Source organism: Loxodonta africana, chromosome 18, assembly GCF_030014295.1.
Source record: "Loxodonta africana isolate mLoxAfr1 chromosome 18, mLoxAfr1.hap2, whole genome shotgun sequence".
NCBI lineage: Eukaryota > Metazoa > Chordata > Mammalia > Proboscidea > Elephantidae > Loxodonta > Loxodonta africana.
The window spans coordinates 78943613-78962237 of record NC_087359.1 but is presented as its reverse complement, the minus strand read 5'-3'; the positions used below and the strand labels follow the sequence as shown (position 1 = coordinate 78962237).

General features: G+C 38.4%; 1 protein-coding gene and 1 non-coding gene across 4 annotated transcripts in view; one reads left to right on the top strand and one right to left on the bottom strand.

The window, feature by feature from the left end:
• Positions 1 to 18625, bottom strand: part of LOC100671416 (protoheme IX farnesyltransferase, mitochondrial) — a 210254-nt gene that overhangs the window by 187740 nt on the left and 3889 nt on the right. For all 3 annotated transcript variants that reach the window (XM_064271809.1, XM_064271808.1, XM_064271810.1), the window contains exons 2-3: positions 10231 to 10364; positions 7973 to 8297 (exon numbers count right to left, since the gene is read on the bottom strand). In XM_064271809.1, coding sequence (XP_064127879.1) covers positions 7973 to 8297; positions 10231 to 10364 — 459 coding nt within the window. The remainder of the gene's footprint in view (positions 1 to 7972; positions 8298 to 10230; positions 10365 to 18625) is intronic.
• LOC111747851 (U6 spliceosomal RNA) lies at positions 13311 to 13413 on the top strand. The gene has a single exon (XR_002783800.1). It is a non-coding gene; the product is annotated as a U6 spliceosomal RNA (small nuclear RNA).

Below are 18625 nucleotides of genomic sequence, written 5' to 3'. Positions count from 1 at the left end.
TCAGCAAAGTGGCAGAGTTCAAGATAAGCACACAAAAATCAGTTGTGTTGCTACCCACCAGCAACGACCAATTTGAAAAAGAAATTAAGAAAACAATTCCATTTAAGACAGCATCTAAATAAATTTTCCAATTAGGTGAAAGATTTGCATAATGACAACTATAAAATATTGCTGAGGAAATTAAAGGAAGACTAAATAAATGGAAAGTCACCTCATGTTCATGGATTGGAAGACCTAACATTCTTAAGATGTCAATTCTATGCAAAGCGATATACAGATTCAACAAAATTCCTATCAAAATTCCAATAGCCTTTTTGCAGATATGGAAAACTTGATCCTCAAATTCACATGGAATTGCAAGGGGTTTCAAACAGCCAAAACAAGATTATAAAAGGAAAACAAAGGAGGAGGACTCACACTTCCTGATTTGAATACTTACTACAAATCTACAGTAAACGAAACAATGTGATACTGGTATAACAACAGACACATGTTACTGTTGTTAGGTGCCATCAAGCCGGTTGTGACTCACAGAAACCCTACATACAACAGAATGAAACACTGCCTGGTCCTAGGCCATCCTCAAAATTGTTACTATGTTTGAGCCCATTGTTGCAGCCACTATGCCAATCCAACTCATTGAGGGTCTTCCTCCTTTTTGCTGGCCCTCTACTTTACCAAGCATGATCCCTCCTGATAACATGTCCAAAGTACATGAGATGAAGTTTCGCCATTTTCGCTTCCAAGGAGCATTCCGGCTGTACTTCTTCCAAGACAGATTTGTTCATTCTTCTGGCACTCCATGTATATTCAATATTCTTTGCCAGCACCATAATGCAAAGTCATCAATTCTTCTTTGGCCTTCCTTATTCATTGTCCAGCTTTCACATGCGTATGAGGTGATTGAAAATATGGCTTGGGTCAGGTCACCTTAGTTCTCAAAGTGATATCTTTGCTTTTTAACACTTTAAAGAGGTCTTTTGCAGCAGCTTTGCCTATTGCAATAAGTTGTTTGATTTCTTGACTGCTGCTTCCATGGGCACTGAGTGTGGATCCAAGTAAAATGAAATCCTTGACAACTTCAATATTTTCTCCATTTATCATGAAGTTGCTTACTGCTCCAGTTGTGAGGATTTTTGTTTTCTTTATGTTGAGGTGTAATCCATACTGAAGGCTGTAGTCTTTGATCTTCATCATTAAGTGCTTCAAGTCCCCTTTACTTTCAGCAAGCAAGGCAGTGTCACCTGCATATCGCAGGTCGTTAATGAGTCTTCCACAAATTTTGATGCCTCGTTCTTTTTATAGTTCAGCTTCTCAGATTATTTATTCAGCATACAGATTGAATAAGTGGTGAAAGCCTATGACCCTAACACACACCTTTCCTGATTTTAAACCACGCGGTGTCCCCTTGTTCTATTTGAATGACTGCCTCTTGGTCTGTGTATAGGTTCTGCATGAACACAATTAAGTGTTCTGGAATTTCCATTCTTCTCAATGGTATCTATAATTGGCTAAGATCCACACAGTCGAATGCCTTTGCACGGCCAATAAAACAGAGGCAAACACTCTTTTGGTATTCTCTGCTTTCATCCAAGACCCACCTGACATCAGCAAGGAGATCCTCCTTTCACAGCTCTTCTGAATTCTGCTGAATTTCTGGCAGTTCTCTGTGGATGTACTGCTGCAACTGTTTATGAATTATCTTCAACAAATGACTACTTTTGTGTGATATTAATGATATTGTTCAATAATTTCTGCATTCTGTTGGATAACCTTTCTTTGGAATGTGCACAAATGTAAATCTCTTCCAGTTGGTTGGCCAGGTAGCTGTCTTCCAAATTTCTTGGCATAGTCGAGTGAGCACCTCCAGCACTGCACCCATTTGCTGAAACATCTCAATTGGTATTCCATCAATTCCTGTAGCCATGCTTTTTGTCAATGCCTTCAGTGCAGCTTGGACTCTTTCCTTCAATACCATCAGTTCTTGATCATATGTTACCTCCTGAAATGGCTGAACAACTATCAACTCTTTTTGGTACGATGGCTGTGTATTCCTCCCATCTTCTTATGATGCTTCCTGGGTCATTCAATATTTTGCCTGTAAAATCCTTCAATATTGCAACTTGAGGCTTGAATCTTCCTTCAGTTTTTTTGGCTTGAGAAACATGGTGACTGTTTTTCACTTTTGGTTTTCTGACTCCAGGTCCTTGCATATTTCATTATTACACTTTGACTTCTTGAGCTGCTCTTTGAAAACTTCTGTTCAGCTCTTTTACTCTATCACTTCTTCCTTTTGCTTTAGCTACTCTCCATTCAAGAGCAAGTTTCAGAGTCTCTTCTGACATCCATTTTGGTCTCCTTTTTTTCCTGTCTTTTTAATAACCTTTTGCTTTCTTCATGAATAATGACCTTGATGTCATCCACAACTCATCTGATCTTCAGTCATTAGCATTTGATGTCTCGTATGTCTTCTTCAGATGGTCTCTAAATTCAGGTGGGATATACTCAAGGTCATGTTTTGTTTCTCCTGGACTTGTTTTAATTTTCTTCAACTTCAACTTGAACTTGCATCTAAGCAATTGATGGTCTGTTCTGCAGTTGGTCGCTGGCCTTGTTCTGACTGATGATATTGAGCTTCTGCATTGTCTCTTTCCACAGATGCAGCTGATTTGATTCCTGTGTTTTCTGTCTGGCGAGACCTATGTGTATAGTCACCGTTTATGTTGTTGAAAAAAGGTATCTGCAATGAATAAGTCATTGGTCTTGCAAAATTCTATTATGTGATTTCCAGCATCTTTTCTATTACCAAAGCCATATTTTCCAAATGTTGAATCTTCTTCTTTGTTTCTAACTTTCACATCGCAATAACCAGTAAATATCAATGCATCTTGGTTGCATGTTTGATCAATTTCAGACTGCAGAAGTTGGTAAAAATCTTCAGTTTCCTTATTTCTGGCCTTAGTGGTTGGTGCCTAAATTTGAATAGTCATATTAACTAGTCTTCTTTGTAGGTGTATGGATATTATCCTATCACTGACAGTGTTGTACTTCAGAATAGATCTTGAAATGTTCTTTCTGACAACGACCGCGATGCTGCTCCTCTTCAATCTGTCAATCTCTGCATGTCTGAAGATATGTTACAACATGGAGGAATCTTGGAACCATTATGCTAAGTGAAATGAGACACATACAAGCCAACAGATATTGTATGATCCCACTTATATGTAATATCTAGAATAGGTAAATGTATAGAAACAAAGTAGCTACAAGCAGTGGGAAGAGGAGGAGATGGGTAATTATTGCTCAACTGCTACAGAATTTCTATTTAGGTAGATAAAAAGTTCTGGAAATGAACACTGGTAATGGCTGCACGCACACACACGCACGCACACACACACACACACACACAAATGGTCCTAAGGTTTCTCAGTTGGGGGAGAAGAACAACGCTGGTATTACTGACAGAAATGGAATGATAAGAAAGTAAAATTAATCTGAAGAATTAAGTAGGGATAGTAATGTGGACATGTTGAATGATGAGTGCACACAAAAAAAGAGGCTCCAGCTATTGACACAGGTCGCTTCTTATGACTACAGAGTGAGAGGCTTCATTTTGGGGGCGACAACTGTATGAACATATCTTATTATATAGAAAACAAAAACAAAAAAACAGTTGCCATAGAGTCAATTCTGACTACTGCAACCCCATGTTGTCAGAGTAGAACTGTCCTCCACAGGGTTTTCAATGGCTGATTTTTCACAAGTAGACTACCAGGTCTTTCTTCTAAGACGCCTCTGGGTGGACGTGAACTTCCCACCTTTCAGTTAACAGCAAGTGTATTAACTGTTTGCATCACCCAAAGATTCCATCTTATCTACACCAAATCAAACCCAAACCCATCGCTGTCAAGTCAATTCCAACTCATAGCAACCCTACAGGACAGAGTAGGGCTGCCCCATGGGGTTTCCAAGGCTGTAAACCTTTACGGAAGCAGAGTCCCACACCTCTCTCCTGTGGGGCAGCTGGCGGGTTTGAACTGTGACTGGTTAGCAGCTCAAACTGCCTCACCAGAGCGCCTTATTTTATCTATCTATGGCCATTCTTAATATACCAACACCATGACACTCACACCACTTGTGTATGAGAAAAGATAACAGAAATGTGATGATTCTGTGTTCAGATGCCATAAACACCTAAGACTTGTTTTTAAATATTCCACCTACAATCAGTCTCACTGTTTTAGAATTACACTATGTATGTCTTACTAAGATTCTTCAGCTCTTTTGTCAAATTCTCTAAGCCTATGCATTGTTCCCAAAAAAGATTTTCTATAAGTAAGCTTGGTCAATGAGAAAAGAAACAGTCTGGTTTACCTCCTTTTACTCTGGATTTCAGGTTCAACTCTCTTTAAAAACAAACAAACAAACAAAGCCACTCTTTCTCTTATCCTTCTCTACTTTCAAAAGCCTCTCTGCCTCATCTCTTCATGTCCTCAGTTTGACTCAGTAGCGTTATTCATCACTTTCTCTTCTCAGAGAGCAGGTGGCTTAACCTCATCGTTATCCATTTTGTTCCTTCTCCTTATTGTCATCCCAGAAGGAAAGGAGACACTAGTATTCTTCAGTTTGCAGAATAGCCCAGAATATACCTTCTAGACAGTGTTAGACCAGAACAAGCTATCTCTAAGTCTAGCTATAAGATGAGACAATAAAAAAGACTTACACAAAGAGAGCAATAAAGTTCTTCCGCAGGAAACCAAAAGAGACCTACATAAGTGGAAAAACACATCTTGCTCATGGATAGGAAGACTTAACATTATAAAAATGTCTATTCTACCAAAAGCGATCTATAGTTTTAATGCAATTCTGATCCAAATTCCAATGACATTTTTTAATGAGATGGAGAAACAAATCACCAACTTCATATGGAAGGGAAAGAGGCCCCAGGTAAGTAAAGCATTATTGAAAAAGAAGAACAAAGTGGGAGGCCTCACTCTACCTGATTTTAGAACCTGTTGTACCACCACAGTAGTCAAAATAGCCTGGTGCTGGTACAATAACAAGTACACGGACCAATGGAACAGAATTGAGAATCTACACATAAACCCATCCACATATAAGCAGTTGATATTTGACAAAGGCCCCAAAGTCAGTTAAATGGGGAAAAGACAGTCTTTTTAACAAATGGTGCTGGCATAACTGGATATTCATCTGCAAAAAAAATGAAACAAGACCCATACCTCACTCCATGCACAAAAACCAGCTCAAAATGCGTCAAAGACCTAAATATAAAATCTAAAATGATAAAGATCTTGGAAGAAAAAATAGGGACAATGTTAGGAGCCCTAATACATCGCATAAACAGTATACAAAACATCACTAACAATACAGAAGAAAAACTAGATAACTGGGAGCTCCTAAATATCAAACATCTATGCTCATCCAAAGACTTCACCAAAACAGTAAAAAGATCACCTACAGACTGGGAAAAAGTTTTTGGCTATGACATTTCCGATCAGTGCCTGATCTCGAAAATCTACAAGATACTGTAAAAACTCAACTACAAAAAGACAACCCAATTAAAAAGCGGGCAAAAGATATGAACAGACACTTCACTAAAGAAGACATTCAGGTAGCTAACAGATACATGAGGAAATGCTCACAATCATCAGCCATTACAGAAATGCAAATCAAAACTACAATGAGGTTTCATCTCACTCCAATGGGGCTGGGATTAATCCAAAAAACACAAAATAATAAATGTTGGAGAGGATGTGGAGAGATGGGAACACTTACACACTGCTGGTAGGAATGTAAAATGGTACCACCACTTGGAAATTGATGGGCACTTCCTTAAAAAGCTAGAAATAGAACTACGATACGACTCAGGATTCCCACTCCTTGGACTATATCATAGAGAAATAAGAGCCTTTACACAAACAGATATCTGCACATCCATGTTCACTGTGGCACTGTTTACAACAGCAAAAAGATGGAAGCAACCAAGGTGCCCAACAGCAGATGAATGGATAAATAAATTATGGTATATTCACACAATGGAATACTACAGATCGATAAAGAACAGTGAGGAATCTGTGAAACATTTCATAACATGGAGGAATCTAGAAGGCATTATGCTGAGTGAAATCAGTCAGTTGGAAAAGGACAAATATTGTCTAAGACCACAATTATAAGAACTCGAGAAATAATTTAAACAGAGAAGAAAATATTCTTTGATGGTTACGAGAAGCGGGAGGGAGAGAGGGGGTATTCACTAATTAGATAGTAGATAAGAACTACTTTAGGTGACGGGAAAGACAACATACAATACAGGCAAGGTCAGCACAACTAGGTTAAACCAAAAGCAAAGAAGTTTCCTGAATAAACTGAACGCTTTGAAGGCCAGCATACCAGGGGCAGGGGTGTGGCGACTATGGTTTCAGGGGACATCTAAATCGATTGGTATAATAAAATCTATTAAGAAAACATTCTGCATCCCAGTTTGGAGAGTGGCATCTGGGGTCTTAAACACTAGCAAGCAGCCATTTAATATGCATCAACTGGTCTCAATCCACCTGGATCAAAGGAGAATGAAGAACACCAAGGACACAAGGCAATTACAAGCCCAAGAGACAGAAAGGGCCACATAAACCAGAGACTACATCAGCCTGAGACCAGAAGAACTAGATGCTGCCTGGCTACAACCGATGACTGCCCTGACAGGGAACACAACAGAGAACCCCTGAGGGAGCAGGAGAGCAGTAGGATGTAGACCCCAAATTATCATAAAAAGACCAGATTTATTGCTCTGACTGAGACTAGAAGAACTCCGGGGGTCATGGCCCCCAGACCTTCTGTTGGCCCAGGACAGGTACCATTATCAAAGCCAACTCTTCAGACAGGGATTGGACTGGACTATGGGTTGGAGAGGGATGCTGGTGAGGAGTGAGCTTCTTGGATCAGGTGGACATTTGAGGCTATGTTGGCATCTCCCGCCTGAGGCGAGATGAGAGGGTAGAGGGGGTTAGAAGCTGGCGAAAAGAGAGAGTGGAGGGAGGGAGCGGGCTGTCTTATTAGGGGGAGAGCAATTAGGAGTTTGTAGCAAGGTGTATATGGGTTTTTGTGTGAGAGACTGACTTGATTTGTAAACTTTCACTTAAAGCACAATAAAAATTAAAAAAAAAAAAAAAAAAAGATGAGACAATAATACCTTGTCTGACTCACAGGGTAGTTGTGAAAACCCAATGACATAATTATGGGTTAATACCCAAGTAGCATGTAGTTTCCTAGAATCAGGCAAGAAAATATGGTTCCAAACTTCCTTTCAGAGAAGCGCTCTAAATATTCCCAAATACCTGGGACCACCCAGGAGTCCTAAGAGAAGCAAAACAGGCATGAGCTGGGAGTCCCAGGGGTCACTGTTGGCTCAATGGCACACCAAGTACAGCAGTGCAGCCTACTGTTTTTAGAAACGCAAACATATAGCACTCATTATCTTACTGCATTTTTAACTATGAAAAACCCCAACCAAACCCAGCGCCATCGAGTCAATTCCGACTCATAGCGACTCTATAGGACAGGCTAGAACTGCCCCATAGAGTTTCCAAGCAGTGCCTGGTGGATTCACACTGCCAACCCTTTGGTTAGCAGCCATAGCACTTAACCACTACGCCACCAGGGTTTCCACAGTAGGTCTGAAAATACAAAAGACAAATAAGCAGGATTAACATTCTACTTTAATTACAAATAAATGAGAATCCTTTTTGTTATAGTGTAATAATATTTACATTCTTTTTAAACAGAATTTATAAAATTTTATTTCAAATCTAAATTAAGTTTATGAGAGGAAAAATACTGAGAGGGTCTGTAGTTTCAAATATTCCCTTTGGGTCAGTAAGTAAAAATAGCTTTGTATTTATCTAAAAATAAAGTTCCGAGTAATAATCTACCTGGGGTAGGAGAAGGAAAGTACCTGTGAGCTTGATTTTAGACAGCCGAGCCAAGATCCCTGGCAAATTACCCAGATGCAGCTTCATCTCTTTCCACTGGTTTTCCTCTTTTGCCTCTTTTTTTCCCATTTCTACTGAACCTTCAGTTATTGAGGCGGAGTCTAGTTCTAGCGATTCCTCTTTACTTGGCCTCTGGGACAACGACAGGCTGGGTGGTGAAAGAGATCTCGTCGCATATATTTCTGCTTTGGCTGGACCCGAAGATGTTTTTTCAAGGAAAGAAGATGCCATTGGTTCTGACTTTGGTTTCACTTGCTGGCTGAGGCTTCTGTTCAGTTGTGTGACATACTAAATAAGAAAGCACACGTCAGTCCAGAACCTTAAACGGTTGTGTTTAGTAACCCCTCCCATCAGTTCAGCTTTTATGGAAGTTGAAAATTGTCCTATAACTTTAACCTTAATTAATTCAGCAGATATGTATGGAGTGCTTATACACGAAAATCTCTATAGATATGAAGAATATGCTTAATGCCTCAGCAAGGGGTTTGGATTCTGTGTTTTAGAAATCTTAGGAATTTAAGTTCCTTGTAAGATAAATTTGTTTTTTTTAATGCATCTTCTCCAGAATTCCCCCAACACTAAACCATAAACTGGAGGTTAAATACTCCCAATACAAGGAAAACGTTTTCTATAATCAAGAGCCCACTGACTTACAGCAGTGGGGTGTGTGGAAGAATGCAGGCATCAACAGTCAGACAGTCTATACCACCTACGAGCAAAAATTAGTAACTACTACTCACATTTGTGAGGTGCTTTACAGTTTAATATATATCTCATTTGGAAACCCTGCTGGCGTAGTAGTTAAGTGCTACAGCTCTTAACCAAGAGGTCAGCAGTTCGAATCCACCAGGCGCTTCTTGGAAATTCTATGGGGCAGTTCTACTCTGTCCTATAGGGTCGCTATGAGCTGGAATTGACTCGATGGCAGTGGGTTTGGTTTTTTTTTTATATATATCTCATTTAATCTTCACAACAGTTCTTAAAGAAGATGTATCATTATTAGTACCTAACTTACAGGTGAGGAATCCCAGGCCTGGAATTAACTGACATAGTCAATAGTCAACAACCAGTTATGGGTGGCCCTAGGACTAGGACCCACCAGTCTTGATAACTAGTTAAGTGACTTTTTCATACATCACAAAGACTTGAAATAGCATATACTAGTCTTAGATAGTAACTACAAACTCATAAATAAGTAAAAAGTAAATTCAGAGTCCTGTTTACATGATTAAGGTAATATACATATTTGAGTTTGGTCCCCAACTTAAAGGGATTGAAATTATCTGGAAATTTAAAACTCTTATCAAAAAATGACCTTTCAGAAAGGGCATTTTAAGTTAAAAAGAGGTAAGACAAAAGTTAAGTAGGGCTTTAGATTATGAATTTGCTGCTCTTTGATGCTATGAGTTTGTAGCTGTCATTCTCCCATCTGTGATCCTTGTTTTCTGACAAGATGGCCAGTCCCCTCATTGGTACTCACAACGTCATGGAACCAAGCTAGATGAGGGCCTACGTGAGGATTCAGATGCACTACCAATGCCTACTGTAAAATGCCTAGCAAATTACAAAAACCAAGTTTCTTTGTGTCTACACAGAAGTACATGTGATAAAAGACATTTTAAAATATATGGCTGATGTAAGACAATCATAGGGTCACGCCGTTAAAGCCATGACTTCTGCATTACCGATGGACTCACAGAACTTTAGATAACTGACAAAGTTGTATCCTAACAGTTCAGCGTTTCCCAACTTTAGCCTAACTGAAACATGCAAGAAGTTTACAACCTTTCTCCAAACCTAATCAATAAGTTCAGGATCATATTTTGACCCTCAAATGCCAGAATTATTTTGGTTTTAGTTAATAATAATCACAATATGAAATTAAAGTTTTGGATGAACTTAGAAAATAACAAAAAAACAAAACAACACTGCTCTCAAGTCGATTCCGACTCATAGCAACCCTGTAGGACATTGCAGAACTGCCCCATAGGGCTTCCAAGGAGCGGCTGGTGGATTCGAACTGCTGACCTTTTGGTTAGCAGCCAAGCTCTTAACCACAGCACCACCAGAGCTCCATAAACTTAAGAGGACACTAAATAAAAGTCCTTTTTAAAATAATCCTTCCTAAAACGTTTCTTACAATAGGAATTTCTGAAATCCCCTCACACAGAAGAAAGTAAAGGCAGAGGCACGCAGAGTAAGGGTGGTCTTCTAAATATACCATGCGCTTGAGGAAGTTAAAGTGCTGAAATGTAATCCACTGCTTATGGACGTTCCTGAAAAGGCGCATAAACTTGTGAGGAGATTCCTGCACGGCTCTTCTTTCCTGGTACCAGACACATCCTCCTACCCAACCTACAAAACAGAGACAAGGGATAAAAATGTTAGTCATGACTGTTTCTCACCAAATGATGGCTGCACCTACCAGGAGGCAAAGCCAGCATCACATTAAGCATCGCCCTGTGTGACTGGTCAGAGCTTTGAAATGATCTAGATCAGATCTGCGAATCAGTGCAATTTATCAGCCCCATACACTCTGTAAGTCAGTCAACTGAATTCTTCAGCAGGGATAGGGAAAATTTTCATTTTGGGATCATTATGCCTTTATTATATTAAATGCTAAAATGATCACACTGTAATAGAGATTTTTTAAAAAGAAAAAGTAAAATCAGTTCAGTCACTCAAAAAAATTAAAAAAGAAAACCACAATTTTTCTTAATAAAAAATAGTAAGTTAAAAGATAAATTTCAACTTAATGTTTTAGCCATGTAGTGAAAAGGCAATTAAAAGAGAGGAAATAATTCTCAATGAAGTATGACTTGATCAATCCAGTTAGGAGTAAGCTAGTTTCATTATATCCAAATTTGGTTTTTATTCATTCCTTCTCTCAAATATCAATAAATCCAATGCTTCCATCTCAAGCCTTGTTCCAATTTAACCCTTCAACAGTAAGATACTACAGATTCCCTTTCCTTTAAAAGCCTCTCCTCCCACGGCTTCTGTGACACTAAGGCCCCCTAGCTCCCTCCTTCCAGTACCATCACCTCTCAGCTGCCTACTGCATCTCTGCTACTTTAAGGTGGTGCGTCCTCACTGCTCTGAACACTACATACTGTCCCTGAGCAAATGAAATCATAGGGTAATTTCTAATCTTCAACCTATTTCTAGCGTGCCATATGCCCATTTCCAACTGATTTCTTGGTATCACATGGATGGGTTATGCCTTTTTAAAAAATTTTATTTGCAGTAAAATACATGACAGAATGTTTCCCATTTCAGCAGTTTTTATTTGCACAATTTAGTGACGCTAATTACATCCATCACGTGGTGCAACCATAATCACTATCCATTTCCAAATTTTTCCATCACCCTTAGCAGAAACTCAGTGTCTCCTGAGCAATGACTCTCCTTTTCCCCCCAGTCCTGCCCCTGGTTACCACTAATGAACTCTGGTCTCTATGCATTTGCCTATTTTAGATATGTCATATAAGTGGGATCATACAATATTTGTCCTTTTGTGACTGACTTATTTCACTCAGCATGTTTTCAAGGTCCACCCACGTCGTAGCATATATAAGAACTTTCATTTCTCTTTGTGGCTGAGTAATATTCCACTGTATTGACACGCCACATTTCACACATTCATTCCTCTGTTGATGGATGCTGGGGTTGTTTGCAACCTTTTGGCCACTGTGAATAATACTGCTGCAATATGTCTTTAAGAACATTTTATTTTCACCCTTATCTTAGTTCCCTACTAGAGATAAAACTATTATCTATTTAAGAGTTTGGAGCCCTGGTGGTGAAGTGGCTACGAGCTCAGGCTGCTAACCAAAAGGTTAGCAGTTCAAATCCACCAGTCCCGCTGTGGGTCAGTCCTACTCTTTCCTACAGGGTCGCCAGGAGTTGGAATTGACTCGACAGCAACAGGTTTTTTTTTTTTTTTTGAAGAGCTTAGGAACATCTTTAACTCTTCCTTCCTCATCAGGTCTTGTCAGCTTTCACATCTAGGTCAAATCTGTCTCCTTCTTTCCATTCCTAATGATATAGACCATTATCATCTTACAGTTGAAATATGGTATCAGTAGTATCAACCCAGTCATTGTCTTCAGTAACTTCCTTTCCTCTCCAAAGCCAGTTACATGAAGCCAATCCTTTTCTTCCCAAAGACAAGAGTATATCACACACAAAACTCAGCACAGTAACACCTCGCCATGCCCCACTAAGTACAGCACACAGTTCCACCCTTTTGCTGACTTGTGCTCATGCTGTCTCCTTGCCTGTCATGCCCTGGCCCCACTCTCCGCCTGTCAGATTTCCAAAGGCTCTTTCAAATGCTGTACCATGTCATGCCATTTTTCTGGCACCTCTCAAGGCAAATTGCTTCCACTGCCGTATCTGTTAGTTCCTTGATAGCAGGAATCTTCTTCTACTCACCTTTGGTACAACAGATAGCAGAATGCCTTTCATATAATGAAGTAACTGTTTCCTGACTGATATCAGACTGCGGAAAGCTTATCTGGACTGTGGGGGAAAAATGATCACTACCCCTTGAAATACATGACAATCATCTTAGACTGGAGATAAACATTTCGTCATCAAAATTTTACTTCAAATCTCAGTTAATTCTGAAAGGTTTGTTTTCATAAATGTGAGTATTTTCCTTTATATGTATATATAAAGGAATTTTTTTTTTTTCCTTTTTAAATTCTCTTTGAAATTTTAGAAATGAAAATCATCCTATATGGCCACAAGTGTCCTCTGATATTCAATGTTGTGTGTGTGTGTGCGCGTGCGTGCAGGTACACAATGTTGTCTGTGTGTGCATGCAGGTACACTAGAGAGAACGAGAGAGGGAGGGAAGGAGGGAGGGAAAGAGAAATGGATGCAGAGGGAGAGAGAGAAAGGGCTGTATTTTTTCTTCTTTACATTTTCTTTCTTAACATTTTTCTTTGAGATATCAGGAATTCATTACTAAAAGATTATATAGAAACTATCAAAGTTTTATTGTTCTGAGGCTTTCTATCAAAAACAATTTTGAGTTCATCTGGTCCCAGTGGGAAATGCATGTGGCTGGGAGGGAAAGATATGTGGGTCAAACAGATTTTAGAAAATGGCAGGGAGAAGAAAACACAACTAGGAAACATCACTTAAAAATGATTTAAAAAACACTATGTTTAGTCAAAGCATGTCACATTTTTATGAATCAAGAGTCTGTGAACTGAAAGACATTTCAACACATGTGAAGGAGTGTTGATTTGAAGCTACTCAGGCCTTACAATAAAAAACCAGCTGTCGTGCTCGCTTTGGCAGCAGATAGACTACAACCGGAAGGATACAGAGAAGATTAGCACGGCCCCTGCACAAGAACGACATGCAAATTCGTGAAGAATTCCATATTTTTTAAACAGAAATCCAAAATATTAACAATAAAATTTCAGAATCAGACAACTATAGAAAGTCATAAGAGCAGGACTGAAGCAATGGAAGTCAGAATTAGTGACACTGATGATAAAGCACTTGATACCAATTAATGTGAAGAAAAATCAGATAAAAGAATTAAAAAAAAAAAAAAAAGAAACCCTAAGAATTATGTGGGACTCTATCAAGAGGGATAACCTATGAGTGACTGGAGTACCACAGTGGGAGGGGAGGGGGGAAGAATAACAGAAAATACAGAAAGAATTGTTGAAGCTTTGTTGGCAGAAAACTTCCCTGATACCATGAAAGATGAGAAGATACCTATTCGAGGAGCTCACTGAACCCACACAAGGTGCATTCCAAAAGAAAGTCACCAAGACATATTATATTCAAACTTGCTAAAACCAAAGATAAAGAGAGAATTTTAAGAGCAGCTAGGGATAAACAAAAAGTCATCTACAAGACTAAGCTCAAACTACTCAGCAGAAACCACGCAGGCAAGAAGACAATGGGATGACACATACAGAGCCTCGAATAAAAAAAATCACCAGCCAAGAATTATATATCCAGCGTAACTCTCTCTCAACTATGACGGCGAAATTAGGGCATTTCCAGATAAACAGAAGGTTAGGAAATTTGTAAAAACCAAACCAAAATTACAAGAAATACTAAAGGGAGTCCTCAGGTTAGAAAATTAGTAACACCAGACATATACCCAAGACTAGAACACATACAGAACAACCAGATATCAACCCAAATAGAGAAGTCACAAATAAAACAAAGCCACAACCCTGAAAATTGGGAAGCAAAGACATCAATATATAAAAGATAACAATACTAAAGCAAAAGAGAGGGACTAAATAACGTACTCGTACGTCTTTCATACGGAAAAGAAGTCAAGGTGATATACAGAAATAAAAGATTAGTTTAAACTCAGAAAAATAGAGGTAAACATTAAGGTAATCACAAAGGAAATTAACAACCTACATATCAAAATAAAAAACAAGAAAAACATAAAGACTCAGGAATACAAAATCAATGATGAAAATACATAAAGAAAAATGACTCAGCACAGAAAATTCAGTTGAACAAAGAAACTGTAAACACTACCAAAAAAAAAAAACACAAAGCGACAGCAGTAAACTCATATCTATCCATAATTATGCTGAATGTAAATGGATTAAATGCACCAATAAAGAGATAGAGAGTGGCATAATAGCTTTAAAAAAACATGATCCATCTATATGCTGCCTACAAGAGACACGCCTTAGACTTAAAGACACAAACAAATTAAAACTCAAAGATGGAAAAAAAATATATCAAGCAAACAATCAAAAGAGAGCAGGAGTGGCAATATTAACCTCTGGCAAAATAGATTTTAAGGTAAAATTCACCTCAAAGAATAAGGAAGGACACTATATGACAATTAAAGGGTCACTACACCAGAAGGACATAACCATAATAAATATTTGTGCACCCAACAATATGGTTCCAAAATACACAAAACAAACTCTACCAGCACTGAAAAGAAAAACAGCTCCACAATAAGAGTAGGAGACTTCAACACACCACTTTCAGTGAAGAACAGAAGATCCAGAAAGAAGCTCAATAAAGACACAGAAGATCTAAATGCCACAATCAACCAACTTGACCTCACAGGCATATACAGAACATTCCACCCAACAGTTGCCAAGTATACTTTCTTTTCCAATGCACATGGAACATTCTCCAAAATAGACACATATTAGGCCATAAAGCAAGACTTAACAGAATCCAAAGTATTGAAATATTACAAAGAATATTTTCTGACCATAAAGCCATAGAAGTAGAAATCAATAACACAAAAATCAAGGGAAAAAAATCAAATACATGGAATCTGAACAACATCGTGCTAAAAATGATTGAGTTACACAAGAAATCAAGGACGGAATAAAGATATTCATAGAATCAAATGAGAATGAGAACACATCCTACCAGAACCTTTGGGACACAGCAAAAGCAGTGCTCAGAGGTCAATTTATAGCAATAAATGCACACATCCAAAAAAGAGAAAAGGCCAAAATCAAAACATTAACCCTACAACTCAAACAAATAGAAAGAAAGCAGCAAAAGAAGCTCTCGGGCACCAGAAGAAAGCAAATAATAAAAATTAGAGCAGAGTTTAATGAAACAGAGAATAGAAAAACAACTGAAAGAGTTAAGAAGACTAAAATCTGGTTCTTTAAAAAGATCAACAAAATCAATAAACCACTGGCAAAACTGACAAAAGAAAAACAGGAGACTAAGCAAAAAACCCAAATAAGAAATGAGATGGGCACTATTACAACAGAACCAACAGAAATTAAAAGGATCATAACAAAATACTATGAAAAATTTTACTCTACCAAATTGGAAAACCTAGTGGAAACGAAAAAATTTCTTAAAACACACTACCTACCTAAACTAACACAAACAGAAGTAGAACAACTAAATAAACCTATAACAAAAGACAAGACTGAAAAGGTAATTTAAAAACTTCCAACAAAAAAAGCCCTGGCGGAGGGGAGATGGGAGTGTAGAGGGGGTTAGAAACTGGCAAAATGGTCACAAAAGGAGAGACTGGAAGGAGGGAGCGGGCTGACTCATTAGGGGGAGAGTAAATGGGAGTATGTAGTAAGGTATACATAAGATTCTATGTGAGAGGCTAACTTGATTTGTAAACTTTCACTTAGAGCACAATAAAAATTATTTAAAAAAAAAGAAAAAAAAAAAGCCCTGGCCCTGACAGCTTCACTGGACAATTCTACCAAACTTTCAGAGAAGAGTTAACACAACTACTACTAAAGGTATTTCAGAGCATAGAAAAGGATGGAATACACCCAAAGCCATTCTATGAAGCCAGCATAACCTTGATACCAAAACTAGGTAAAGATGCCACAAAAAAAGAAAATTAGAGACCAATGTCCCTCATAAGCTTAGAAATGAAAATGTTCAACAAAATTCTAGCCAATAGAATTCAACAACATATCAAAAAAAATAATTCACCATGACCAAGTGGGATTCATACCAGGTATGCAGGGACGGTTCAACATTAGAAAAACAATCAATGTAATTGATCACATAAATAAAACAAAAGACAAGAACCACATGACCTTATCAGTTGATGCAGAAAGGGCATTTGACAAAGCTCAACACCCATTCATGAAAAAAACTCTCAACAAAACAGAAATAGAAAGGAAATTCCTCAACATAATAAAGGGCATTTATACAAAGCCAACAGCCAAAATCATCCTAAATGGAAAGAGTCTGAAAGCATTCCCCTTGAGAACAGGAACCAGACAAGTATGCCCTTTATCATCACTCTTATTCAACACTGTGCTGAAGGTCCTAGCCAGAGCAATTAGGCTAGAAAAAGAAATAATGGACATCCAACATGGTAAGGAAGAAATAAAAAGTATCCCTATTTGCAGATGATATGATCTTATACACAGAAATCCCCACAAGAAAACTACTGGAACTAACAGAATAGTTCAGCAGAGTATCAGGATACAAGACAAACTTACAAAAAATCAGTAGGATTCCTTGACACCAGCAAAGAAAAGTTTAAAGAGGAAATTACCAAATCAACGCCATTTACAATAGCCTCCATGATGATAAAATACTTAGGAATAAATCTAACCAGGGATGTAAAAGACCTATACAAAGAAAACTACAAGACACTACGACAAGAAACCAAAAAAGACCTACGAAGCGAAAAAACATACCTTGATTATGGGTAGGAAGGCTCAACACTGAAAACGTCAATTCTACCCAAAGCAATCTACATTCTACCCAATCCGGATCCAAATTCCAATGGCATTTTTTAATGAGGTGGAGAAACAAATCACCAACTTCATATGGAAAGGGAAGAGGCCCCAAATAAGTAACGCATTACTGAAGAAGAAAAGCAAAGTGGGAGGCCTCACACTACCTGATTTTAGAACCTATTATACTACCATGGTAGTCAAAACAGGCTGGTACTGATACAACAGATACACAGAACAAGGGAACAGAATTGAATATCCAGATGTAAATTCACCTGCCTATGAGGAGCTGATATTTGACAAAGGCCCAAAGTCCGCTAATTGGGGAAAAGACTGTCTCTTTAACAAATGGTGCTGGCATAGCTGGATATCTATCTTCAAAAACAAACAATAATGAAGCAAGACCCATACCTCACACCATGCACAAAAACGAACTCAACATGGATCAAAGACCTAAATAGAAAATCTAAAACGATAAAGATCATGGAAGAAAAATAGGGACAACTCTAGGAGTCCTAATAAAAAAAAAAATACATGGCATAAAAAGAAGAAAAAACATTACTAACAATGCACAAACACCAGAATAGAACTAGATAGCTGGGAGCTCCTAAAAACCAAACACTTATGCTCACCAAAAGCTTCATGAAAAGAGTAAAAAGACAACCTACAGACTGCGAAAAGGTTTTTGACTTTGACAAATCTTATCAGGGTCTAATCTCTAAAATCTACAAGATACTGCAAAACCTCAACAACAAAAAGACAACCTAATGAAAAAATGTGCAAAGGATATGAACAGGCACTTCACTAAAGAAGACATTCAGGTGGCTAACAGATACGTGAGGATCATTAGCCATTAGAGGAATGCAGATCAAAACAACAAAGCGATACCATCTCACCCCAACAAAGCTGGCATTAATCCAAAAACACAAAATAATAAATGTTGGAGAGGTTGTGGAAAGACTGGAACACTTACACACTGCTGGTGGGAATGTAAAATGGTATAACCACTTTGGAAATTGAGTTGACGCTTCCTTAAAAAGCTAGAAGTACCATACCAGAACCTACTCCCGTCGAGTCAATTCCAACTCATAGCGACCCTACAGGATAGAGGAGAACTGCCCCGTAGAGTTTCCAAGGAGCACCTGGGGGATTTGAACTTCCGACCTTTTGGTTAGCAGCCGTAGCTCTAACCAACCACTACACCACCAAGGTTTCCTGAAGTGCCATATGATCCAGCAATCCCACTCCTTGAAATATATTCTAGAGAAATAAGAGCCGTCAATCAAACACATATATGCACACCCATGTTCACTGCAGCACTGTTCACAACAGCAAAAAGATGGGAACAACCTAGATGCCCATCAACGGACAAATGGATAAACAAATTACGGTAAATTCACACAATGGAATACT